We start from the raw sequence: 27,566 nt of genomic DNA, 5'->3' as shown, positions 1-27,566 counted from the left end.
TGTTGACCATAGCATTACAATGATTTTTAATCGCCCATGGCCAAATATCGTCCTTGTACTAGCATTAATGTAAATTTTACTAAAAAACTTTTTTACATAAAATAATTAGTGTAAATATTATTAAATATAAAATAATTTAAAAAATCGCCAAACGCGATTATTTGCCATAAAATCAAAACGCTAATTAAAAATACAATTTGAAACAGTTTTACGTAGATTTTTCTTCACACGGCTATGTTGGTATTATCGCGCGGCTTTGTTGGCACTGCTGAAAGTTTGTCGCGTAGTGATTGGCGCAATAGTGCGCATGCGCAGCTTCACGCGAAGCGCTTTATTTGAGTCGGAGTTCGCCAGTCGACAGTGGGTCGGTATTGAGGTTGGCTGTGCGCGCTCAGAGCTCGTCTATGACTCCGATAGACGTCGAACTCTTCCACCCTGTTAACGTATGATTCAATTTTATATTTACGAACATTTATTCGCGACTAAGAAAATGGATGAAATATTCGCCAATGTTGTTTTATAAAAAGTTAAGTTTAAACATGCGCCAAATCGACAATAGATGTTGAGAATCGAAGTATTGTTCGTTGAACAGATTAAAATTAAAAAATATGTCAAAATTTACCGCATAAAAGTTTTTTAGTGATAATTTTAAAACATTAAATATGTAGCAAACATGCAATTATATCAATTTACATGTACATACATACTATATACATCAAATATTAATACAATATAATAAAAACATTTAAATCTAAACTCTCTTTTTTATATGTATTAAGATTTTACCAAAAAATAGTACTGACATTGTTTTAAACGACTTAATTGATATGGTAATAAAATATTACACATAATAATTTTTTTACCAAAGTTATTTTCATTTTTGAAGGGCATACATAACATAACCTCAAATGATTATTATTATGTTTTTCTTACTTAGAATACGATATTGCTGTCAAACCTACAAAGCAACATTGTACTAACACATACATTTATTACTTTTTATTATTAGTACAGCCTAAATTTATTTGGCTCCAATAAAAAGAAGACCTAAACATGTTTTTAATTTTCTGGTATTAAATATTGTAGCCAATTTTGAGGAATGCAATTTATAACTTATTTTCGACTAAGATGTCTCTTATTATATATTTTCTTGGAGGTAGGGGGAGGTTGTCATACACTACATTTTTAATTGAATATCATCATATTCTTTCAAAACCATTTAATGTCATTTACGCGGTAATAATAACAGAAAACGGTTATCAAATTTAACTTATTATTATTTATCTTTAAATGTTTGTATTAATCTTTTATTTTATCGATATCTTTATTGCTTTAACATTTGCTGAAACATATATAATTTTAAATCTTTTATTTAGTCATAAGGTCTTTCGATTATATGTTGTTGATTCCAACACCTCTGTACCTACTTCTGTACTTCTTCCGCCTATTTTCCTCTGAGAGATAAATTGCTTTAGTTTGAATTTTGGATTTGACCTAATGAAAGTTCTAAAACTCTTAATTCTGAAAATGTGTGTTTCGCAACTATCAAATTGAGTTTCATAGACATTTTAGAGCAGCATATAATATCACTAGCGCCTATTAATTAAATCATATTTCCGCTAATAGAAATATATCTACTGATGAAAATGTATTTGAATCTCACTAGTGAAAATATAACTCCACTGAAAAATATAAATTTACTGTAAAATCTATACATCGTATGTAAATGTATATATTACTACGTATGGAAAAGTTAAAATCATATAATTTTACTAGCACCTGCCAGATAAATTATATTTTCACTGGTGAAAATGTATTCTGAAATGATTTTACTAAATTTACTTATTAAAAAAATATTTTTGGGATAGATACGGGACTGTTTTTTTAGATTTTCTTTGAGAGATTACCCGAGAATTTTTGGTTTCGAATCAGGGTCGTATTTTCAGCTTATTTCAGGGGGTGGGCGAAACTTCGCTAAAAAGTTCATTATGATTCATCATATTTCTTTAAATGACATGCATTTTTATAGTAAAATTCAAGCGGAGGGGGGGGGGGGAATGCCCGCCCTTGCCATTTCTTCCAAATAACATCTCTGACTCTTAGTTTTTAGTCAAAATTTAGGGGAAATTATTAGGTTATCTTTACAAAAGAGTACGGATCGTAACTTACCGCACAGCGATAAAATTCATTGCATTATTAAATATAGTACTTTATAAAGTTGCTGAGGGGTGGTGTTGACAATCCGTCGATACTAGAATATTTAGTGTTTTTAGCTTTTCTATCATGTCTGGGAGTTTGGAATTAGTGATTATTATATAATTATAATTCCAATCGAATATCACAGATTAGGTTTACCTAGATTTTACTAATCTCACGGTGAATATCATGGTGATTAATTAAAATCGAGCTAGGTCGTACATATTTGGTATTGATTATTCTCTAATAATGAGGTAATACAGCTCATAGAGAATATCTTATGCATATTAAAAAATCAAAAATATTCAGCTGCGGGCTGTAGCGCTCTAGACGGGACGTCGATGCTCGAGAACGATCCTTGTAAATAAACCACCAAACTTCTCAACGAGTTTACTGTACAGATTAAAAATTTGTCACGATAGCTATAAGGAACCGGAACAATTAATAGTGTAATAGTGCATGTTTAAACTGCATGAGTATGTGTTAAAAAACTATTTTATATAAATGTCACATTGCATATTGGGAAAATCTGTCACAACATGATGACCGAATTCTTATTATTATAAATAAGGATCTTTCGTAATAATTTAATAGTCATATATTTCTGATTATATTTTTATTTTAATTTTAATACAATACAGTTTATATTGCCTTGAATTCTAAATGCAGCTTCATTTTTACTTCCGTTCAAGGCTTTCTTGATATCTAAAAATCAAAAACAAATAACCAACAGAGCAATATATCGTTTAACTTAACGTTTCGAAATAAACTGTCAACATTTTTGATAGGATTTTTTCTTCCATGCGTTTGAATTTAATTATTTAAAATGATTAAAAATATTGAATATATGTATATTAATAAAAAAAATATAGCACTAAACTTATGCATATAATAATTCTTCTAATTTGTAACACTTTTACCAAATATTAAAATGGATAATTTTAACATAACCCACGTTTAAAGCATCTCAATTGATATGGTAATAAAATACATATAAAAAATATAACATGAATACAAAACATTAGTAACAAATTTTTAGTATACATATGTACGTACATAAATATATATTATACAGAAAGGAATGTGTATTTAAACTTCTTTTCAAAAACTCGACAATACACTTTATCTTTTGCCATAATTCATTGCCACGTTTATTTCAATTTTTATGAATAACAATATGGTTATTATATGTCCAACAATGAACTTGAGCAAATAGGCTTACTCTATTATGTACGATACAGTATGCATTCTATTATTGCCATGAAGAAAAATTTCACGTGCAATACTGCTAAAATGGCGTTTGTGCATTCAATTATCGCTTCCAACGCGATAACTACAATACAATTTCTTGAATATGTCCTTAAACAATAAGATTAAATATTAATTGAAGTTATAAGGTTGAAAAACGATAAACAAAAACAATTTATCAATGCGTACATTGTGGTATGTGCATATATGAGAAACCAATGCTATGTATCGACTATTCGATTACATGTGGTTTACAACCATATCATATTTAATTTAAAAAGTATCACTTCAAAGTAATGGCATAATATTGTCTAGTGGGATCTTCCGAAAAATTCTCACTGTCCGCAGATCCCCACTCTTTTAAATGATCAGTCTGAGACCTCAACCAATCTAAATACAGCCTCAGATATCTGTCGGTGGGTTCTACGTCTGTGTGTCCCAAACAAAATAGTCTATAAGCGTCTTCACCATACTTTCCAACTCCACACAAATCACTAGCTCTTTTCCATCTAGCCGAGATGAACTCATAACTCATCCTCCAAATCATGTGAGCCCTCTTTTTCAGTCCCAAGGTCTCAAAATAAGGCTCAATCTGGCAAGGATCGACGTTCAATACAGCATGAGGTGTAGGAAAATCTGCGAAGAACTTTTTCATCACAGGTCTGGATACTTTAGCTGTGGTTTTTGTTAAGAAAATGGTAGCCACGAGCATGACCCATGGGTTTTCTCTGAACTCTTCTTCTATGACATTGTGCGGAGAATCTGGCATACTTCTTGGAGTGATGTTGAAGAAAGGAACGATTGGAATCTTTTCAATAATATCATCTTCATCGCACTTTAGTTCGCTAAAAAACGTGCTAACACACTCTTCTGTCTCTCCTTGGTTTGAAGGCCTTTCACTATCTTCTTCGTGCTCCATTATCTGAAAAATAAAAATGTTTATTATTAAGTGTAGAAAATTAAGGCAGAAGGTTGGATCAATGAAAAAATATGATTGTACTGAATGAGGCCCTTTGCTGACCTTTATGCAAATTATGCTACTCATATACTTTTTTTTAAATTACACATACCACTGGTTCTCAACCGTAATTTGAATATTTCAGTCTTTGCGTTAGAAAAATAGATACACTATTGTGAAAATGAACTTCAAGATTTTCTTAATGACTGATAAAACATGTTCAAACACTTATTTTCGATAAAAATAATAGTTATTGTTATCTTTTAGAACTTCATAAACAGTATTCATCTAAGATAAATTAAGGTTATTTTTATCTTTATTTTTTATCATTAACTTTAAAGAGCCATATATAGTCGCGCGTAATCATATGTTACTATTTTGTTGTTATTGTAATACTTACACATATCATAGTACTAGTTGAGAGATCAACGGAGAGTACGTACTACGTACACAAAAATTATTATATGATATAAAACTATTTTTTTAGTGTTTTTCTTACGTCTTCGTGAAATGCTGCAAATGTTGAGAATGGAACAAATTCTCGTGAATAATAGAGAATTATAAGCCGACCCACGTATTAGAATTTATTATTAATAAGTAATTATCAAATCATATCGAATTACAGCATGGTTTTCATGTATCGAGATCGAATCTGATCTATGTTTCCAATTTTGTGACAAAAATTTCGATGCAGGCAAACCATCTACACTGATTTTGAAAAGGCTTTTGATAAATACATTGCCACATCAGGAATTCCTCAATGATCTAATCTCGACCCAATAATTTTTCTTTTATTAATTAATCTAATATTTAGCATCAAAAAATGTCATTCCAATACCTATTCTAGAACAAGAATACCACTTAATCTTGGTTATAAAATAGATAACAATGTGCTTCATCGCACAGAAGTGGTAACTGATTTGGGTGTCATATTTAAAGAGGACTATAGAATCCATCGGCATATATAAAACATATTAAATAAATCCTGTAATATGTTTGGATATGGGCATCAATTGAGAAGCTCGAGGGCACTGTGTGCTTTGTATAATCAGCTAGTGCGCAGCATCCTTGAGCGTGCTCCTTTGGCCTAGTTGCCACATATTGCAACCGACTTACTTTTAAAGAAAACGTTCCAAACAAAATACTTGTAAGGTATACTAAGATATGATTTGCTCGAGTCGCGTCGAGGAGTGTACTTAGGAAAGCACATATTCAAGCTGCTGGGAATATAAAAAATCCGAATATTTTTAAAGAAGTGTGCCACTCAATTACTAGCGCTTGCGTTCCTAAGCATTATTTGAAGTACCTGATGCGAAAATAAGGACCATTTCTAACCATATGTCAGATAGTATTGATTTGATGCAATGTGGTAAATATTTAGCTCTGCATATGTATATAAATAAATACTTCTAAAAAGTTAGGATCAGTGGAATGTGAACCATGAACGTTTTTTACTAGTTAATTGATACAATAGTGACGCATTAGCTAATCACTGAAAATTAAATAGCGGTTATGTGATAATTAAATGATAGCCGGAAACGAATGACAATCACAATTATGTCAATCTATATAATGAATATGATCAAGTAGCTTATTGGTAGTTTTTTAATTGGCAGAAATCGAGCGAACAGTTATAAAATTAATTATAATAATTATGGTAGTAGTAAGAGTACATACATTGTATTATCTTTTTTTATAATCTAAAAATATGTTTTAGATTATAAAGAAACTTTTAGTTTCACTAATGGATACTATTTCAATAATACCCCAAAGCGTTACAACAAGGTAAGCACACTACTACTACTACTACTACTAAGTAAGTAGAGACACCAGACTGAAATCAGTGACATATATTTTTATTAATTTTAAACTACGATTACAGCTTATAATTAATACGAAAGACGATTTGTTTATATTGTTTATCACGATATTTATTCATGAGATTAGACAAATCTAGGAAAATTTGATCTGTGTTGAAATTAAAAAGTACTAGTTTATATATGAGTTTCGAATCCAAATCTTTTAAGTTTGAGTCACCGACTTACACTGGTCTTTCGTGCTGCATACGTTTGTTAATATGTGTTTATAGTTAAAGTGCAATTAAGAGGAAGCCTTGATACAAATTACAATTAGATTATGTACACATTTAAATCATATTTAATCTCTGTATTACGAATTGATATAACAATATTATTTTTATTTTACTAGTACGCCGATAGTGTACAGTTATAAAGTGATATTTTTGAGAAAATAAAATGTTATGAAATAAAAATTTGTACAAATTAAAAATCGCACTTGTTAGTTAGCACGGCGCCACGCTCAAATTTGACAGTTGCGAAACGTATATTTTCTGTTCAAACCCAAACCTCACCTCAATAAATATAATAATGATATTATAGTTAATTTATTTAGTTTAGGTTTTGGTTTGTACAGCATGGGAAACGCAGTGGTGAGTAACAACTGGTGTTTTTTTAGCGTAGCGCCGTGCTACGCTCAAAAAATGTATTAAACCAATGGCTCCTTATTTATTCTTTCTTCAATTTTAGAATATTTCTAACTTGTGTTATTTCAGACAAGTTTTGCAGTAGAAGATCAGAAAGTTTCGAGTCTAGGCTTATTTTTCACAGAGACACGAAACGGTAAAAAGCCGGGAATCTCCGGTTGTCTCTTCACAGAATTCCTACTTTATGTACATATTAAAGTCTCGGGTTTTTCAAATTTCCGGGAATCGAGACACAAACTTGCAAATTTTGTTGTTTTTTTTTCGATTTTTATTCACAACAGGCCCTAAATTTAGAGTTATCAAAAAAGGTGAAAGTTTGTGATTTTTTTGTTTATAAAATATTTTACTTTAAATTTTCTTTAAAACAAGCTCTGATCTTTCTAAAAAGCTAAAAAATTGTAGACTTTTTTTCACAATTCAGAGTTTAAAGCTCAAACATATATTTAAAACGGTTGAAAGTTAATGCATTTGATTTTTTTATAAAACAGGCTTCAATTTAAGGGTTTTAAGCTGAAAATTTTATCAAAAAGGCAAAAAAGTTTGTGCATCTGTATTTTTTTGTTTTTTTTCTTTAAAAAAAAACAAATTTACGAGTTTTTTTGTTGTTGATTTTTTTTATAAAACAGGCTTCAATTTAAGGGTTTTAGGCTGAAAAAATTATTAAAAAGGCTGAAAATTTGGGCGTCTGTATTTTTTTGTTTTTTTTTTATTCTTAAAAAGGACCCAAATTCAGGATTTTGAGGTCAAAATCTAACAAAAATGCTAAAAAAAAGATGTAAAATATTTTATTTTTTTACATAGTTCTTTAAAACAGGTTCTAAATTTAGGGTTTTTAGCTAAAAAATCAATTTTTCTAGATCTCTTTTTTGTTCTAGGAATCTCACATGAATCGTACCTTTTATTACTTCGAAATATTCCCTCTTTTCTTATTTTTCGATTGTCAGAAACATTTTTTTATTAATTATTATTAATAAAAAAATTAATTAAAAAATAAAAATATATTTTTTTTAATTTATTTTTATTTTAACTTACCGTTGTAATATGGCAGGCGTAAGCCCGTGTAAGTATTAACCATCAAACTGAAAGCCTGGAATATATGTAGGTGTCAACTATATAATTAATAATAAATTATTATGTGTATTAATAAATTATTATTATATAAGAAATTATTATATTAATTCATAAATAATATATATCAGTCAGTTTCTAATAATAGCGCATATTTTTATAAATAAAAATTCGAGTCTGCTGCCAAAGCTTGAATCCTTGAACTCTGGATTACCAGTCTAGACCTTACGGAGTACGCTATTAATCATATTTCATAGTGCATATGTATGTGAGACATAACGATTTTTGTGACAAGGATAACTGCCGTACTTTTAATAGAATTTTCATAAAACTAGAGTTTACATAAATATCTTGATTAAGCTCGTTAGCCAGCTGGATCTACCGACCAAATTAAAAATAGCGACTATACAAAAAAAATCATAGAAAACGTTATATAATAGAAATTTAATTAAAATAAAAAACCGCATTTTTATATTGAATGGTTAAAATGATTTTCTAATTACCTTTGATGAGCGATTCTCGATATTTCGACCACCTTTGTATTACCCATGTCTTTATTCGTTCACAAATTAAATGAATATAACAAGACTCATTTTTCCAACAATAATCACGCTCATTATAACTAAAGACACCTTCGTGGTCATTAGCCATCAGTCGGCAATTGTGATCATCGTTGTTCATCCTCGTGCGGATAATGCACCAGGTAGCTTGAACATGATTGACGATCGAACATTGTTTATATAAAATATATACACATATAAAAAAGAGACCAATTATCTGATAAGCATTGTGAACGACCGAGATTTTTATAACAAATCACGTTCTGCTATAATGTATAGATGAAGCGCATACTTTATCGATAATGAAAATGTGTAGAAAACAAACAAAACATTTTTTTAATGCCGTTTATCGTTTGTTATTCATATGTTTTATTTTTGGCATATTTTTAAAAAATTCTCAAGAAGAAAAAAAAGTCAAAACCATTAAAGAACGCAGAAGCCGCCGCTTCTCTCTTCGCATACTTTGGTTCAGCTCAACGTCCGGAGTCCAGAATTGAACGCGCTTCGGGGACGCATTTACGGAAAAAACTTGAAGTATAACATACATCATACGATCTCAATCATTGCACAAAAATATCAACAAACTTTATCTTAAAAGCAAAAATAAACACTCCTGACACGAATAACGAAATAATTGAATTTTATATTAATAGACCATATATAACGTCTGATTTTATAAAATATAACAATATTTTTTTACGCTTCATAATCGACAAAAATATAAGCAGAATTATATATTTTTTTAATAAATTACTTATTATAGATAAACTATATTTTTATTGGGTAAAAAATACATACAATAACTACTTGTATGCATTAATAAAACACTGTCATGTTTTATTAAATCGAGTTCTGTTTAAAAGCTCAATCATCAGTTAATTTATACGCCATGATCTTATGCACCATACATTTAGGAATTTCCATAATCCGGGTTCTTTGGTTAAGGAAAAAAATAGCAAAGAAATTACTACTCGTTTATATATTGAGATTTTGATACGAAGAGACCTTAATGACCCCATTTTTTGTCAATTAAAAATATACATTGATAACATTAAGTGATTCATTCGCCGAGCTCTACAACGAACTGAACTGTAATAAATAATTATAAAAAATCAAATGTAATATTCTTAATACAATTTTTTGGGAAACACTGTATTGACAAAACTAAATTAATTTACAATACACATATTATTTGCATTATATTTTAAAATTTTAAATGAAAATATTAAGTTTATTAAACTAAGACTTTTTAATGCATATATATAATTATATACATAGACACATGTGAATCTTGACATTATAAAAAAAACCTTGAAATTAACAGCTATCGTTTTTTGTATATTATACATATGTATATGATATTTTGTTCTGATTCGACCGATTTATATTATCATTATCATCTTTATTGCATTATTGCACATGAGTCATAGCATCGTCAAAGGTTACTTTTGGGTTTAACTTTTTTTTAAACACAGACCTTCTGTGTGACGTCACACACATTCAAACGTCATAACCTTTTAATTAATCGATCGCAGTATCTAATTATCGTATTCTAATCAACGGTTCATCGCCATGATCGACAACGGATAGGATAGAGCAAATTGTAGACGAGCCGATAATTGCCCAGTGGTAATTGGAACATAAATGACCACTAGTTTGCGTGACCTAACAATATGTTCATATACAGATGGTAAAAAAAATGTTTTTTATATTTAGATTGTAAAATGATCATAAACTCGTTGTCTAGTTTTGGATAATGATTTACTTTAATAGAGTGATAGATCGTTGATCGGTTCAAAAGTATTACAAAAGTCAGTTGTGCAAATATCGCACAGTTTAACGTCCATTATCATTTTAATATAATTTATTGTGTAAACGAACAATATATTTGTGTGCATAGCGTTGGTGTTATTGGTTCTGACCATGAAATGCATCGCTTTGTTTAATAAATTAAAAAAATAATAATTTTAAATAATAATAATCCTTGTTGTTTGATGACGGCGACGACGACGAGCGGCGGTACACAATAGCGTTTATCTGTCACCACGTGAAGAGGTCTTAAAGCGCGAAGGAAAAAAAATTATTGATATTTTACATTTTCTTTGACATTATAAAAGCCGGAACGCCGCGCCGCCTCAAAAAAATTACTTTCATTCTAACTTGAGAACAGAGGAATTCAGTCTTACACTCGCTACCAGTGGAGCTCACGCTAAACTGTTCTCCTGAACATAGATGTGTTGGGGAACAACACTAAAATCCGAAGAAAAACAGCCATTCTATTTGGACTGTAAAATTTGGGCTATACTGGTTGTAACATTGAATCGCCAAGTACGTTTTACGTGCATCTTAGATGTTTTTTTTTACAATAATTGATCGGGTAAATAACGTGTCATATCTGAATTACTAGGCTGATTAATTTGGTTAATATTTACCGGTCGCATCATAAGATTCCCTATCGAGCTTGACGGTTTACCGTTACATTCTAATTAGAATCCACTACTACTTGCCTCTCAGCCATACTCCGTGGGGGTGTTACCCTGCACTTCTAAAGAAATATTTACCATTTTATTTTGATTATATAATAATGCTCTTTTCTTATAATAAATATAAATATTTTATTGGTTTTGGAAACAAAAGTAGTAAGAATACATTTAATAATGACTATAATAATTATATTTATTTAAAATATCGTTAAAATTCTGCACAAAATTAAAAAAAATCAGATACATAAGTAGTAAAATTATGGAATGAAGTTAGTGGTATTGTAGGTTAATCAAATTTATTCGTTTAAAAATCCAGAACTGACGCCGATCCTCTAGAAATAAAAGTGGGAGTGGTGTCGTATGCAACGAAGAAAGAGATAAAGCATGCTCTTTCGTGTAACGGTACTTCGTCCAGACGATATGAGAATCTTATGAAGCTTACCGGTCATGCCCGAGTTTATTCGGAAATTTGTATTTTGTGAATTCTTATTTTAAACATCAGCAAATTTCTCAAGATAATTAGATTATAGCATATTTTTGTTGAAAATTAAATTTGTACAACTTTTTTAATTGTTTTACAACAACTGCATAAGAAAGGGTGAGTCCGTGACAGATATTTTTGAGGCATTTTTAAAAAAGTACTGTGACCGGATGATGGTTTAGATTAAAAAAAAGTTTATTTATTGTAAATCTCAAAGGTTTAGACAAATAGGTTACAACTAAGTAAGTACTGAAACATCTGACTGTAAATCAGTGATAGATATTTCATTAACTATAAGCTATTTACAACCTAGCTAGATTTTATTTTTAATTATTCATCAGTTAAACTAGGAAAATCTAGAAAAACTTAATCTGTGATGATCGATTGCAATACACTATAGAAATTAAGAAACACTAAGATTCATATTGGGTTCAAAATCAGGTTTCTTTTTGTATTAGCTTTAGTTTTTATATATAATTTCAATTCATAATTATTGCTTTAAGATATGTGAAATGTTTTAGAATATTATTTTAGCTATACTTAACTGATATTTAAAAGTTTTTCGTAAATCGTCGATGAGTTGCTACAAGTTCTTCTACCACTTCAGTCCACTCAAGAAAAATTTCCATCGATTCGAATCAAATCTTCTTCTTCCACAAACATGATGACCCCTAGGCTGTATTAGTCACCGTCGCCGGATCCGGTTTTGAGCCCTCTTCTGCCAAAACTCGAGGATCTGCCAAAATAGGCGCGTCTGAAGATATTGTATCAACTGTATATTTTTTTACAACACTTAATTGGACATATATACATATTCTGAACACGTGGTTTGCGAGAAGCGGATCGATTGCCAATAGCAAAAGGTCTTTGCACCAAGATCTCGCGTCTCAAGTTTTGGCAATGTCTTCAAGACTAAAATAAGAATAAGACGATCAAGTCTAGCAACATAACCAAATACTAGATTCGCAATTAGAGTACTTTATCTCCATCGAAGTATGTTTAGAATATATGTATATAGATGAGGTTTCTGTAAATTTTCCGAAGGAGACTTATCAGGAAGTATATAACAATCAATCCATATTAATGAGTCCCTATAAATTTATTGAAAAATACAGCAGAAGTTATAATGTGTTTTTCTAAACACCATAAATCAATCAACGTTGCTGTATTGTCTTCATTAGATGTAGAGATTATAATCAATTGTTATAAGTAGATCAGTCTATATTCTAACCGTTGAAAGATCAACATCTATTTTCGTACAGTTTTTATATTATTTTTTCACTAGTAATTATAAGGAACTATTTATTTACTAAATAATTATCATCCTATATTTAGCACTAGCTGGTTCATATTTAAATCAGAAATAATGTTTAAATTGCCATTGGCCGCTAAGGCAGGTCAGAAATGGTTGTTTTGAGGATAAACCATAATGCACGTGTTATCTTTTCCTATGACGGCTTATAGTTTATTTTTTTCTGCTTAATGGCGCGTACTTTGTGACTTAATCCGTTAAGGGATTTCTCACGGTGTTTCATTTTAACAAAGAAACCGAAAAATAGTAATTTAATAGTTACATGCTATATAATTTGGTGAATTAGAAGCACAAAATATTGCACTTTGCCAAAAGGTTCATTAACAAATGCCGACAAAGTCGGTATAATGTATCTGACAGGTACTCTAAACGCAAGTATTCAGTGACAGCGCTGCCAAATCTCCAGCTGTTTAAATTATATTATTGTAAAAGTAACAGACAATAATATAGTATGTTTCTGACCCAAAGCATCATATTGGCCATCTCTCAAAGAGCATATAAGCGCGAATACAGCGTACTCAAGACACTTCCATTTGCAACTTTTAGCAGAACACATCAGAACAAGATTTTTCTACTACTTCGCTTCTGAATTTAAATACATGAGAGTTTAGTCGAACTCGCACCAAGTAAAGCTACGCCGAGTACCGACCAAAAAAGCAGCCGCTTCCCACTTTACTTCCATCCTGGTCCATCTAAAATTACAAAATATTTTAAATAGTTATATCTAATAATGAATAGTCTAACCCTTAACTTCATAACTTAATAATAAAAAATACATAGTAGCACAATCTCTTGATAAAATCACGACACACGTGAATAAACACTTTGACATAAGTATCAACATAAATGCTTTAATGAGCTATAGATGTTTTATTGGCCTTTAAAAATATATCGTTTAATAAGTCTAATAAAAAAATAAGCTCCCTATGTTTCGAACCAATTGATGCTTTCCACGAATTTATTTTAACGCCTTTGTAATTGAAAAAAGTAAACGAAAATATTTAACGGTTTAAAGACATTATATTTAAGAAGAAAAATAGCTTGCCTACATTTCAAATCCATTCATACTTCCGCGAATTGTACACTTATCTTAACAATGCCTTTATGATTGTCAAAGACTTACAATCTTTAGAGATTTTCTCGGAAGTTTGATTGTGCTATTTATATTATATAAGCACCATTATGTTTGCTTTAAAAATCTCTTAGCAAATTGAGCGTACGCGAAAATTAGTAAATATGCACATATGCGTAAATGAACTCAAAATAGCTATAAACAGATTCATGATTTCTTACAAAGAGTGACCTTTGAATATGTTTAGAGACATGCACATTGACAATCACAGTGAATTGATCAAAAATAATTTATTTGTTCTTTAATATTGATACTATCTCCTTCAAAGTTCTGATCAAATATAACACACTTAATCTAGTCCGTAAAACAATTGTGGAACGCACTATTTGGTATAGTTTATTTTTTGCCTTGATCATTTCTATGCACATGATATTATAAGTGTCCTGACGGACCGTATGATACGCAACATTTAGCTCTAATCGATAACAGTCATTCGTCATATTATCGGCTAAAAATGACTAAGCAGTGTTTATTGTCATTGCCCATATTTGAGCGAGTGACCTCTGCATAAATCCATATAACAATACTTTATTTTAGACGAGTGGTAACGGAAGCCAAACATACATCTATCGTCTTACTGTTTAACTCCTGTACCACCCTTCTAGTTAAAATGTACAACTTACGGGTGACCGTTTTTGGGCGATCATCAAATAATGATAAAAAGATTCGGTGCACCACACGCGTGTCTTGAAAATGAGTAAGGTTGATAAATTTAATGCAAATTCTATATTTTAACATTTTTTAAATAAATAAATTGCAGAGCGTGACAAAATGCGTCGGCAATACTTGATTCAAACACAAACTACGTGTTTAGTAAATCCATTATAAAACATGCTAACGCGAGAAAAAATATGAGCTCAATTTGGCGTACATTTTTTATCACACTTATAAATCATATGCATTTGTATGATGTCACCATTATCGACATTCAAAAAAACACAAGGTGACATCATTGCTTGTCGTTGATGTCAAACTAGTGTTTCTCAAACTTTTATATAAAACGGAAATATGTTATAAATTACAAATGACATAGATGGCAGCACTGGGCCTAGAATTATATTTTGTTAGGTTATGTGAACTGTTATTAATGCCTCTAAAAAGTTTTACATCAAGATGTGATCAAATATAACACGTAAACCAGTGATAAAATCGGGAAGAACTGGGTTCGAATTCCATACAAATCTTAGTGATATTTAATTCATGTGTGTCTATTCCGTTGTAACGCATTAGGCTAACGTCTGTCATATTACAACGCAAAATTTATAATAAATAAATGGACGGGAAGCATTAAAGATTATTATTGCGAATTAAGGTTCGAGAACTATGCTAAAGAGTCAGGGGACAAAAACAAATGCACGCAAAATTCATGAGAACATAGATAAATAAAGTTAAGAAAGAACACTTATAGCAAGGTAATGCTTATAATAAATAAAACATAAGTACCTCCAAAAGAGCAAAGCAAAACTGCCCAATGTACTTACACGTACCGGTAACGATCCCCCAGGCCATCGACCAATCACAAGGCAGAAATTAAAAAGCACGCGATGATCACGCGTGACATCTTTTGTGAAACGATTAAATATATATTGAACATTGAGCTAGAAAAATAATAAATGTATTCAATGAAGGGTTTGAGCCGTTTTATGACTTGATACTAACTATCAGCCTAAACCAAAGCAACAGTCGAAACAACTGCCTTAAAAAATAAATGATGGCGTCGTTCACTGGTAAAGTGATGGCTTCTGTTTTTTTGTGACGTGAAGGGAATATAAATGACCTTAGTCAGACAACAACATGACAATACTATTTTACCTTTATATTTTATACCTGGAATACTAGCAAAAGGTACGCTCACACAATCACACAACATAAATTTGTCAATGCAACCTGGAATTGATATATAATCTATTCACTGGACATAGTTCCATTAAATTTGTATCTATTTTCGAACCTCAAATGAGCCTGAGGGATCATCATGAGGGATAAATCCATTATTAATTACCGGTTGGTTAGCAATATGTAGATGTTTCAATGCGATTCTAATCATGCTTCAGACTTTGTACCAATATTTATTGTGCGGAAAAATCAATTTTGCAGATTAGATCCGTTACAATAGAAGTAATAAAAAATATTTGCTTTTTTTTTAAAAATAGCTTGAAATCTGGCTTGAACTAATATTTAAATTGCAAACAGTTGCCTTTAAAGCAATACTTAAATTTACAAGTACGATACCGTAACATTTGACATTCTTCAAAACATTATGTGTCATTACTAAAAGATGTTTATTGAATGTTGTCTAGCGATAAAATCTACACCGTTTTACAGATTAACATTTATTTACTAAAACTGATCAGAAGTTGATAGTGTATCATGTTGTCATTTTTTAGTATTGTTCTAAGATTAATCAAGAAAAATTTGCTCAAGTGATACATAAAAATAAACAAAAAACACTTATGTTTTCATAGAATTCCGACAGTTATTCAATGAGTTACAAACGTAGTTGATCATTCAAGGAAATTTTAGATGTAAACAAAACTTAAAAGATTATAAATACAGGTGCGTTACAGACGAACGTTCAGTAGTTAACGAGCTGGCAAAGCCAGCTGACTAATTTTAATAAGAAAGTTCAATAAAAACAATTATATAATTGACTAATGTGCGGATTTTTCAGTGGAATCGTAAGTGCAAATCTATTGTATATTATAAATAATAGTGAATAAAATTATTTTTATTACACTTTAAAAACATTAAATAAATAAGTTTACATAGTAATGGATCGTTATTATTTTTAGTATAATTGTGCTATTTAATAACACTTTTTTTCTATATAAATGTAATGAATTAATTCATAAAACATTGTTTATAATCATATTTCGATTAATATAGTTAAATGTAATTAGAATTAATTTAACAAATAAAACATTTCACACATAACTGAACACACTAAGTTTAAGCAGAATAAAGCCACAATCTCTTCCAGTGATTAAACAATGAAGAGCTAAACTAAACTTTTTTTTTTAATTTTAATAAATAAATACCTGTCAAGTATATTTTTTTAATAATTTCTAACAAACATACCAACTTTTATTCAAGATTTAATAAAACATAAAGTTAAACTACTAAATTTTTTTTTCTCTCAGATTTAGTACTTTATTAAAAAACATTACTATATTTTAATAATATTTTAAAATGTACGAAACGCGATGCCTGACATTGATGATTTATCTGTTAAATATTTTAGATTTCTTATAGCATCTAAAATTCAATAATAAAATAAGCAATAAATAAAAAAATAATATTACAAAAAAAAAATCCGACAGGCCTAGATTCTAGGACATTTAGTTATACATATATTACAATACGTTTTCGATTACTATTATGGTTGGAAACCCTTACTTAAATAAAAGTTATGACTTAACATTAAATATTTAATACATTGAACAATAATTTATATAGAAAATATTCAGCTACAAATAGTACGCAATGAAGGTAGTCGCGAGTGAAATAATAAATATTTTATTAAATTTATTTACCAGATCGGAAGCTATGTAGGGCTTTTAAGGGTTGTCTCGGTCGATTCTTTCAACTCTAACTATTCCAATTCCGAAGCAAAATAGTAGTTCTGTTGTCAAGTTCAGATTAAACGGTAATGTTTGGCTTGAATATTCTTGAGAAATGGTAGACAGTCCACGATTCTCTGACCAATGTTGATGATTCAGGGTAGAACCAGACTCTTTGTTTTTTTCTAATGAGCAGCACAGTACCTAAAAATCATGGGTTTAAATAATAAGTATAATAGATAAATGATATGTCACTGATTATTATATAATTTAATTTTTAATTTTACTAATCTCACGGATGTATACCGTAATGATAAATTAAGATCAATCTAGTTCGTACATAATAGATATTGAAAATGATCTATTAATGAGCTACTTTAGTTCATTGATAGTATATTATATGTATACAAAACCTAATGATTTTAATTTTGTATCGCATCTGGAGAGTTTAGAATTAGTGATAATTATATCATTTTAATTCCAGTCAATTTCCTATATTTTCCTAATCTCAATATTTAATAATTAAAATAAAATCGAGCTAGGTAATGCATAGTGGCAAAAATAATAGTTTATAATTATTAAAACATGTCACTAATTTACAGACTAATTTCAGTCTGCTATCTCACTATTGATTGTGTTGACATGGTTGTAATGGGTAGGATTTTTGCAATAAAATCTATTTATTCTAAGCTAAAATAATAATTTATAATTATTAAAATATATGACGCTCTTTACATATTTTGTTGTCAGTTAGGTGTCTCACTACTACTTAGTACTTATTGATTGTGACACTGCCATGTTGCAAGGAAATTTATAATAAATAGATAAATATTATCACTATTCAGGTATGCTGTACCTGCTTGGCGAAGATATCAATTAAAGTAAAGTCCAACTTGATGGAAACCGTTAATTGACGCATAAAAGCTCTTTGATTGTTTCGCTGAAGAAAAACCTTTGATTTTCAGCAAAACTAAGACACATAAAGCTATTAGTTTAAGAATAATGTAACGATCATTCATAAACCAAATATTAATTGCTATTGATAATTGCATTAAGTATATAGCAATCGATTATTTAAGTATTATTTTATCGTTTTTTGTAAATGCGATAAAACAATATCTTCAAGCAAAATATCAGCATATATAAAAAAAATTTGCGCTACGCAACCAAGTTGCTTTAAAATATTTATTAAATAAAATCCTTATGCTTCACAACTTTAATAAAATAAGTTAAATTCAATGGAAAATAAAAAAATATTTGAATATATTAGGCTTATTTATGTTATGTAATTAAATTAGCTGTTTTTTAATCATTTGAGCGGAATCGCCGTACATGTACGGCGGTCGATCTTTCACTGTTTTACATATATTAACATATATAACATTAATTTGATTTATTTTAAATGATTTTTATAGATAATAAAACCAATAAATTAAAGGATACGAAATAAATTAACAAAACATATGTATATTATATTAATTTTATAAAAAAATTAAGAGCCTTTGAATTGATATATAAAAATTACAAAAGCTGAATAATATATAAAAAATATGTAAAATAAATTAACGAAATTTAATAATAGAAAATTATTTAAACTAAAATAATTATTGAAAATTTGTAAAATTCACTCACTCCCAGGTGTATACTAACAAAATAAATTAACTCACTACTCAAAGGGTTAAAGATAATATTTATATACATTTAAAGTATATAAATATATAATAGAATATACAATACAAGAGCAATCGAGCATATCGAAACACTTGGCAAACCGTCAAAAACTTTTCCTTTCGACCGCATAACATATTATCCTAGATCAATAGTTAACTAAGGTTTTAGTCAAAAATACTGTTTGTTCAAGCTATAAAGATTAAGCCAAAGATGAACTGAAATCAAAGAGAAGGAATCACATATTTAGATTTATGAAAATGACTAATGAAGGCGACTATAATTATGTTTGTATTTATACTGACAATTTTATAAAATAGACAATTATTATGTCTCTATCAAGTAATCAAAAAATACGATAAAATAGTTTATTTGTCTGAAAAGCTTGTATATTTATTTAAAATACACCATCATGTATTCACAGGTTACCCCAATGTGTCATAAAAGTCCACAACAAAAATTGCAAAAAATAAAACATTAGGTTTTTTAAAAAAAATGCAAAATGTACATTGCCAGCTAGATGGCGATACCCATAGGTTAATGCAGACGTCTTAGCTCTAACGTACATTGTAAAAGGACGCGATCGTGACTCTCGAAGTCGTTCCAGAACCCAAAGCTGGAATTCCTCAAGATGGTGCTTCATACTTGTTTTTGTTATGTATAATGTTATAATTTTTATAAAATAGAAAATAATAAATAGATAAAAAACATTTTTTTTATATAAAAATGTTATATTAAAAAATGAAAGAGGTCAAAAATGTTTTATAATAGATAATAAAATATTATAAAAATTAAAATTACATATTTAAAAAAAAAAAGAAATCTACTTAATCCTTGCGACCTTTACCGGATGGATTTTTTTATTTGTAACATACTTAGAAAAGTTTCGGTTTTGATTATCGTTCGTACATAAAATTACAGTAAAGCACGCAAATCTATTTAAATTTAACCGCCAAAGTCAAACGACATTGTCAATTGTAACTACAATACCACACCACAGTCATAGGTACATTATAGTATTATTTCTCGGGTTGTTATTAAATTCTGTATTATTATTATCTTTTTGTATTATCAAATCCAGTGAAAACGCATTAGTACCACAATACCTTATGACGTCAATGGAAATGGTCCGTTTCATCGATACAATGAAAAAGTACGTATGTTATCGCATTTGCGAATTTATTGTAATTTTCAGTGAAGAAATTAAAATAAATATTGGCCAAGTCCTAACGACATAATCTATTATACATAATTAGAATTCGAGAGGAAATTATTAGTATAAAATAGAAAAATATTATAATGATATACCACCTTTATGAAGTAAAGTTTCAGTTTTGATCTATACTGAAGGGAATATTTCTATGTTCGTTGTAAATATAAAGTAATCGGAGCAATTGAATCGTTCAGAATATTAGGGACGAACTTGACGAATTTATATAAAAATATTTCTCAAACACCAAGAAAAATAGTAATTAATAAAAATATTTTATAATTCATTAATACTTTTTTAGATTTGTAATAGATATGTATTACATAATTAGTTTTATTATAAAAAAATAAAATGGTTTAAACCCTCTTGAAAGTGTGTACATAATGCATTAAAAAACATGTACATTGATTTACTTGATCATAATTTTTCCATAACCATACAAAAATAAATATTTTCTCACTGTATTGTGATGAATATCCCTGGAATGTTGCCAGTCACAGAAGTCAAGGAGTACAGTACGCTATAGGAAACTTCGCTATATGGGGGAACGCTATATCCATTTTTTATTCAATATTAAAATAGTTGAAAATACGAATAATGGAAACTCTGATCACTATGCATTACCTAGCTCGATTTTATTAATTATTCATCACGATTTTCATCCGTGAGATTAAAAAAATCTAGGAAAACCCAATCTGTGATGATCTTCCAGATTTGAAAAACACGGTTCATATGAAACCAAAACTAAATGTTTGATAGCCACTGTTATAATAATATCCATGATTAAAAACTAACTGCTACTTAGACAAAAGAAAGCCAATTCCTCAATAATTATTGTGTCATACAGCAACAACAAGACGACTTAAGAATGATTTGCGACATATGACATAAAAATTGCATTTTAATTATTACACAAGGTCGATTTTTTAACTAGAAAACGTCACGCTAAAGACTCTCTGATACACAGATAAGAAAATATAATTATTACTGTAATTAGTGTCACTGTTTCAAATACCAACATTAATCAGCCGAAACACCTTTGAGCTCCGATTTATAATTTGTATAACATGTTTTTGTCTAAATATGTCTAAATGTCTAAATATGTCCGAAACGACACGTTTCATCCCTATGTTCAAACATGAGCCACATGTTGATAATTCAAGGCTTATTTTCAATTACAAGATAAACAAAAAGGCGGTACCATTTGAGGGTCGTTAATAAAAAAATCGCAATAACACGAGAAAACATTTCTTTTAGACGATGACGTACGACATGTGTTGGGAGAAAATTGTCGAATGCCGATTGCGTTGTAAACCGCTGAATAATAATTATACGACAGTCCGATCGTGAGCTTAGAGTTGTGTAGTCGTCTGAATTGGTATGGTGGTTATTTTAATTACTAGTATCATATCCATTATAAAATCAACGGAGAACAATTAACAGTAGTATGAATTTTCTATATTCATCAAAAAATGTGTTAAATTTGCCTTCAATGCTCATACGAAAGACATATATATATAAAAACTAAAATTTTTCAATAACTATTCTACCAAAATATATTTTATTATATTTTTCCAAAAGTTTTGTAAGTTTAATGTATTAAATTGTAACTGCAGAATGAGTTTTCTTACTAACGTAAATAAATAAAAAATACCTAAATACAACGAAAAATATTTTAATGTTTATGATCTATAATTTTTATATTTCTATATATATATATACAATAAAGACACTACACAATTTTGGTGTTTAATATAAATATTAACCCTTGGTAGTCCAAAGCTTTTTAAAGAGTGTTGCCCAAAGTCCAAGCCATTTTGAACGAATATATTTATTTAAATAATTTAAAGATCATTAAATATATTAATATTAAAAACTATTCCTTCTATATTATAAGAAATACATAAAAAAAAATAGAATTACTGTAGAAGTTTATATATTTATAATATAAATAGTATTATGTATATTAATTTTAAAAATATAAAATATTTATTTATTTATAGCTTGAAATTAAATTTGTATAGTTAAATGGAATTAATTGATATTAATCAAGAAATGTGCTAATATTAATCATATCAGATTATAACAAATTATTATATAAGAATTGTTTCATTAATTTATTCTTTAATTATATTATATATAGATATTTATATAATAAATGAAATATTTAAAAAACGTTTTATTTATTTAGTTTCTTAAATTATTTTATTTATAATATTATTCATTTTAATATTTAGTTTTCAATCTTTTGAGAAAAAGTGTCCAGACGTTATGGACTGCCAGTAAAAAATAAAATGTCAAATACGTGTGGACAAAGGACTCCAAAGGGTTTAACCAAATATTAGCAGGGATAGAGACAAAAGTTGGGCAGTTGGTGGTCGTTTTTTTAGTATTTCGATTTCATTAAATGACGTGCATTTTTCTGACCAAATTCAAGAGGGTGTTTAGAATCTACGTCAAAAGCAATAAAATCGTTCCGTCGCAGTGGAAACATTTGGTTATCTAGCTTTCACACTAAGACTTTTTATAACAATTTACAATAAGCGAGAATCAAATGAATCACATATAAACCGAATTTTGACCAATAGGAGAGCGCAAAAAACAATTATGCCTTCTCAGAAGTCAAAAATCTACGTCAAAAACATGCCGTCGCAGTGGAAACGCTCGTTACCGAGCGTTCCACTATACAAAAACGCACCGGCCGATATTTCGGCGCAAATTTTTAAAAGTTAATTTCACATATTCAATACTTTTGTACGAAATGCGCGACGTGGCAACATAAAAGGAATACATTTGAAATACGGTACATAGCAGTTCATAGTAATTCTGTTATGTAACAGAGAAATGCCTGTCGGTCTCTTTTTATGATAGGGGTGGCTGGTGAAATGAAAACAAAAGCAGGTATTACATACACAACATTTTTTCTACTATTTGTACCTTTTTATTTCCATTCATTCAGACATATTTTTACCAAAAAATTCCACGGGATATACTTTACTAAACATAGGTGTAAAGTATTAGCAATTAGTGAGTTGCTAAAATTTAATTACTGTTACTTTAAGCACGAGTAGAAATAAATAAGTATATAAGAAATAAATCTTTCGAAAATGAAAATAATTAAGATATATTAAATGTGCCATAATTAAAATAAAATACTATAAATAATCAATAAATATGGCAAATCAATAAATTTGGTAAATCATGCAAGCGGTCCTCATTATTTATATTTTTTCAATCAATTAATTAAAATAATAATAAGAGTGTCAATATCATTAATACCGGTATTGACTGTTTTTCTCTCGGTGATATCGGTATTATTGCAATCCCTATGTGTAATTAAATGATTTGCATTCAAAAGTATTAATATAACCATTTCTATATATTTATAAAACATTTTTCTATCGAAGGTTACATTAATAATTTTCTGTAATAAGCTAATAAAAAATTAATTTTACATATTGCAAAAACCGTAACGAAACTAATCATATGTTGTTCGGTCTCAAAATCAGTAATGTTTTAGATGTGCGACCCGGAGGAGCTGCCTCCTCCAACGAAGCAAAACTCGCCCGAAGACCGCCTCCATAACGAGGACACAAACAAAGTGTCGCAGGGCACGCAAGCGGGGCGCAGCGTGAGGCCGCCGTTCCTGCGGCACCACACATCGGACATGTTCCTGACGCCGAGGCGTCAACCCAACAGCATGCTTCGCATGCATCAACAACAGTCCATTCCGAGCCCGAGCCCATACGTGCCAGCCATTCCGTTCTACACCACCCGCTCCGGACACCCGTACGACACTCTATACGGAACGGCTTATACAAACAGACTGAGAAGACGGCCACAACAACAATACACATTCCAAGCAGACAGTCCCGCCAGCAGCCTAGACTGCTTACCACTGAGAAATGATTGGAACGGGGAAACAGCGAATCATTTGAAGGCACGTACATATATTTTATTGTGCCTCTGTCTTCTCTACCTCTTCCTGTCCTACTGTAAAATCTCTGAAACTTTAGTCTACCGACCAATCTTCTACACAATGTTTCCATTTTGATGAAGACGGAGACACTCTACGTTTGAAAGAAACAGTTAAGTCCTGGTTTATACTGATCTGCAACTCACTATCTTTTTCTATAGCGCTAAATATGAAGCTATTGACACATTTTAAAGTGTACTATTTTATTGTTATATTTTTAGAATACTGTTCCTCTTTTATTTTTTGACAGATGACTCAAGAACGTTAAGCTTTCTTTAATATCATATATACAATGGCGGTTACATCTACTTTAGTATCTCCATTTACTTTTTTATAAATAAATTGCATGTCTGAATTTAGATAAATAACTGTACTTTTACTTGACTAAGTTTTACCGTGGTAATGTTAAGTTAAGTTTAACAATGGCTCAAAAAAACTCAATTGTGTTGATACTCTTAAAAAATACAACAAATCTATTCATTAAAATCTTCTTACAGTAACTATATGCATACTATTAAAAACATAATTTATACAACACATTGAAATATTTAGTTGATCATTGAAGAAAAGGAGCAGTAAAATAAATATTTAAATAACTGCTTGTGTGATTATATAAACCACGTAATACACGACTCGGTCATTGACTTGAAATGGACTGTTGCCATATTATACCCCATCATTAGCCCCCTAACCCATATCTTTCAGTCATCGCCTACCACACCTCTTACATTAAATTCATCCCTTAATTCACGTGTTTATATTTAAAATGACCGAGTTTTTTGTCAATATACAGGTGAATGGTACCGCTGGTTCGGGCACTTCGTCTCACAGTTGTAGATGTTCGTGTCACTGCTCCGGAAGGAACGACGGTGGCGGACCTGAACCAGAAAAGCCAGCAGATACTCTCACATGGCGCAGATTGCACATGTCGCGTGCTAAATTGAAAGCCACGGCAACAACTTCAGAACTGCTCTCAGGTGACTTATGCAAAAATGTGATAATTTGCTAATGATTGTCATTAGACTGTTCTACATCTAGTGTTCATGTGTTACGTATGAAACTGACGAAACGAGTAAATAAGTTGTTCTATTGTAAAAAATTGTAAAATTTAAAATTGAAATTTTTAGTAAAACGCAAAAAGAAAACATTGAACATTCAATATTTTTATATATATATATATTCATATACATTAAAATTAAGTTAAAATCACTTTACAGTGTTCTAAAATGATTCGTTAGCATATGTATGTGTATGTTTGAATGAATGAAACTAACTTTACAGAACAAATTTAAATAATTGTTTTGAAAAATGAACCGATTTTAAATCATTTCAGCATATAAATATGGTTTAAGAAATGATAACAAATTAACATGTTTGTAGCAAAGTGACATATTGATTCTAAACGTCATGTGTGTAAACATGCTCTTCTGAAACTATATACTTTTGTATAAACTTGAGTTCACGTGAATTCATAATATTTAAAATAAAGTTGATAAAAAAAATTAACAATACATATTCAAAAAATATTGTGTAAAGCCAAAATATTGGCTTTACACTGTCATATGCGTTATTCCAACTAAAGCCAATTATTTGGCTTCTCATCGGTAATGTGTTAAAAACATTTTTTATGATATTCTGGAAGGATTTGAAAGTGAAAAAATAATAGAAGATTATGAATTGAAGCTGACCACGGAAAAAACTGAAGGAGCTGGTTAAACACTAGGTTGGGGTGATAGAAAAAATGTCTGCTATGAGGAGAATAGAGAAAATCAATACTAAATATTCACTGGCATCTGCTATTATCAATGAGATTTTTCAAGACTAGAAGATGCTTCGCAATATGGTGCTGGAGTGGCATTCTAACACAACTAAAGTTAGCAGAGTGAAGTACTTCTGCACTTCACTGTTTTAGGAGCTCCTTTTAAAAGGGAGAAAAGCAATCAACATTAAATGCATTATTCAATGTTTAAAGGCAGAAACAAGTAGAAGAATTTGAAGCTTCTGACCATGAAGAATCTGTAACAATGAAGAAGAATAAACATTGTATATTTGTATGAAAACTGTGGACCCTTTTTGGGAGATTATAGATTTCCCATAACATACTATTAAAATTGCGTTTCGTAGTTCAGTTTTTGATACATTCACATATAATTTATATTTATTTGATATATACTAAGAAACAATACTAGTATAGTTCGAATAATAATCTTCTTTTATTAATTAAAATATTTCTACTTTTAGGTTTCGCCATGATTGCAATGGTAGAACTGCAAATCAACGAACCGACAAACGTACCCGAATGGCTATTTGTAATGTTCGCTGTTTGCACAACAGTATTGGTCGCTGTGCACATTTTTGCACTGATGATTTCCACTTATCTACTGCCTAATATAGATGCGGCGAGTAAAATGACAGTCGGTGACGTCTTACGCGATTCTCCGCATGAAAGAATGCGCGGATTCATCGAATTGGCGTGGGCGTTCAGCACCGTTTTAGGTATCATATCAATTAACAAAACACCATAAATCAATTTAAATAAAATAAGCTAACATAATTTTCATTACTGAAGGTCTATTTTTATTCCTTGTCGAGATCGCCATATTATGTTGGGTTAAATTTTGGGACTATTCGTTTGCAGCGGCCACTGCTGCAACTGTCATTGTGATTCCAGGTAGCATTTTATCAATTTTATTCACCATATAAGCAAATAATTAATATATTTAAATCGATTCGCAGTATTGATCGTATTCGTCGCGTTCGCGATACACTTCTATCACTCTCTAGTGGTTCACAAATACGAGTCGTCTACTGAAGACATAGAACAATTGGAAAGCATGAAGAGAAACTTGGACTCGGCCACTAACACGGCCAATTCTCCGGTGTGAAATTAGCAAGTTGACTCGATGAGGGTCGTATTAAAAATTCCAGTGTTGGTATCATGCCGATTGTGATCTGTGATATTTTAATATCGATATGTTTTGTTGAATAAATGTATGTTATTAGTAGAAAACCATGTAAATATTAAATGAATTGTTGCATAGACGCGTTTCATGTATTTTATATTAAAAATCAAATAATAAATATTGAAAAACTAACTTGTGATGCTTATTCTTAAGGTAGACGTTAGACGGTTTGACAGAAGGCCGCCATGTTTGTTTTTGTTAGCGATGTTCCATACAATTTAAAATTGTAACTAAATTGCGTGCTGAAA

At 29.9% G+C, this 27,566-nt stretch overlaps 2 protein-coding genes across 6 annotated transcripts; one reads left to right on the top strand and one right to left on the bottom strand.

Annotated features, from left to right (window-relative positions):
• The first annotated feature begins 343 nt into the window (after positions 1 to 343).
• LOC148230172 (calcium release-activated calcium channel protein 1-like) lies at positions 344 to 27,436 on the top strand. Its single transcript, XM_088197271.1, has 6 exons — positions 344 to 443; positions 23,900 to 24,319; positions 25,149 to 25,332; positions 26,597 to 26,851; positions 26,925 to 27,026; positions 27,092 to 27,436. Exons 1-6 carry the CDS (start codon positions 405 to 407, stop codon positions 27,238 to 27,240), a joined length of 1,149 nt encoding a protein of 382 aa, XP_088053397.1. The 5' UTR covers positions 344 to 404; the 3' UTR covers positions 27,241 to 27,436.
• LOC148230171 (methyl-CpG-binding domain protein 4-like) lies at positions 2,798 to 27,541 on the bottom strand. Of its 5 annotated transcripts, none has more exons than XR_015811333.1 (3): positions 27,452 to 27,541; positions 3,634 to 4,366; positions 2,798 to 3,555 (listed from the first exon to the last, which is right to left on the bottom strand). XR_015811333.1 is itself a non-coding variant. In XM_088197273.1 (3 exons), exon 3 carries the CDS (start codon positions 4,361 to 4,363, stop codon positions 3,728 to 3,730), a length of 636 nt encoding a protein of 211 aa, XP_088053399.1. In that variant the 5' UTR covers positions 4,364 to 4,366; positions 17,475 to 17,705; positions 27,452 to 27,528; the 3' UTR covers positions 2,798 to 3,727. The 5 variants fall into 5 exon arrangements, 4 of the variants coding, with proteins under 4 accessions (XP_088053399.1, XP_088053398.1, XP_088053401.1 ...); XM_088197273.1 differs by adding an exon at positions 17,475 to 17,705 and having other exon boundaries at positions 2,798 to 4,366; positions 27,452 to 27,528; XM_088197272.1 differs by having other exon boundaries at positions 2,798 to 4,366.
• Between the last annotated feature and the right edge of the window lie 25 nt (positions 27,542 to 27,566).

Source organism: Plectrocnemia conspersa, unplaced genomic scaffold, assembly GCF_051122295.1.
Source record: "Plectrocnemia conspersa isolate PC_06_02 unplaced genomic scaffold, ASM5112229v1 ptg000011l, whole genome shotgun sequence".
NCBI lineage: Eukaryota > Metazoa > Arthropoda > Insecta > Trichoptera > Polycentropodidae > Plectrocnemia > Plectrocnemia conspersa.
This window is presented reverse-complemented; position numbering and strand designations above follow the sequence as displayed.

Bases quoted from the DNA above. Each gene is read 5' to 3' on its own strand.
- LOC148230172 (XM_088197271.1), top strand. From the start codon at position 405: ATGACTCCGATAGACGTCGAACTCTTCCACCCTGTTAAC. The intron at 24,320-25,148 runs GCACGTACATAT...GTCAATATACAG, and splicing joins AAACAGCGAATCATTTGAAG to GTGAATGGTACCGCTGGTTC. The intron at 25,333-26,596 runs GTGACTTATGCA...TTCTACTTTTAG, and splicing joins AACTTCAGAACTGCTCTCAG to GTTTCGCCATGATTGCAATG.
- LOC148230171 (XM_088197272.1), bottom strand. From the start codon at position 4,363: ATGGAGCACGAAGAAGATAGTGAAAGGCCTTCAAACCAAGGAGAGACA.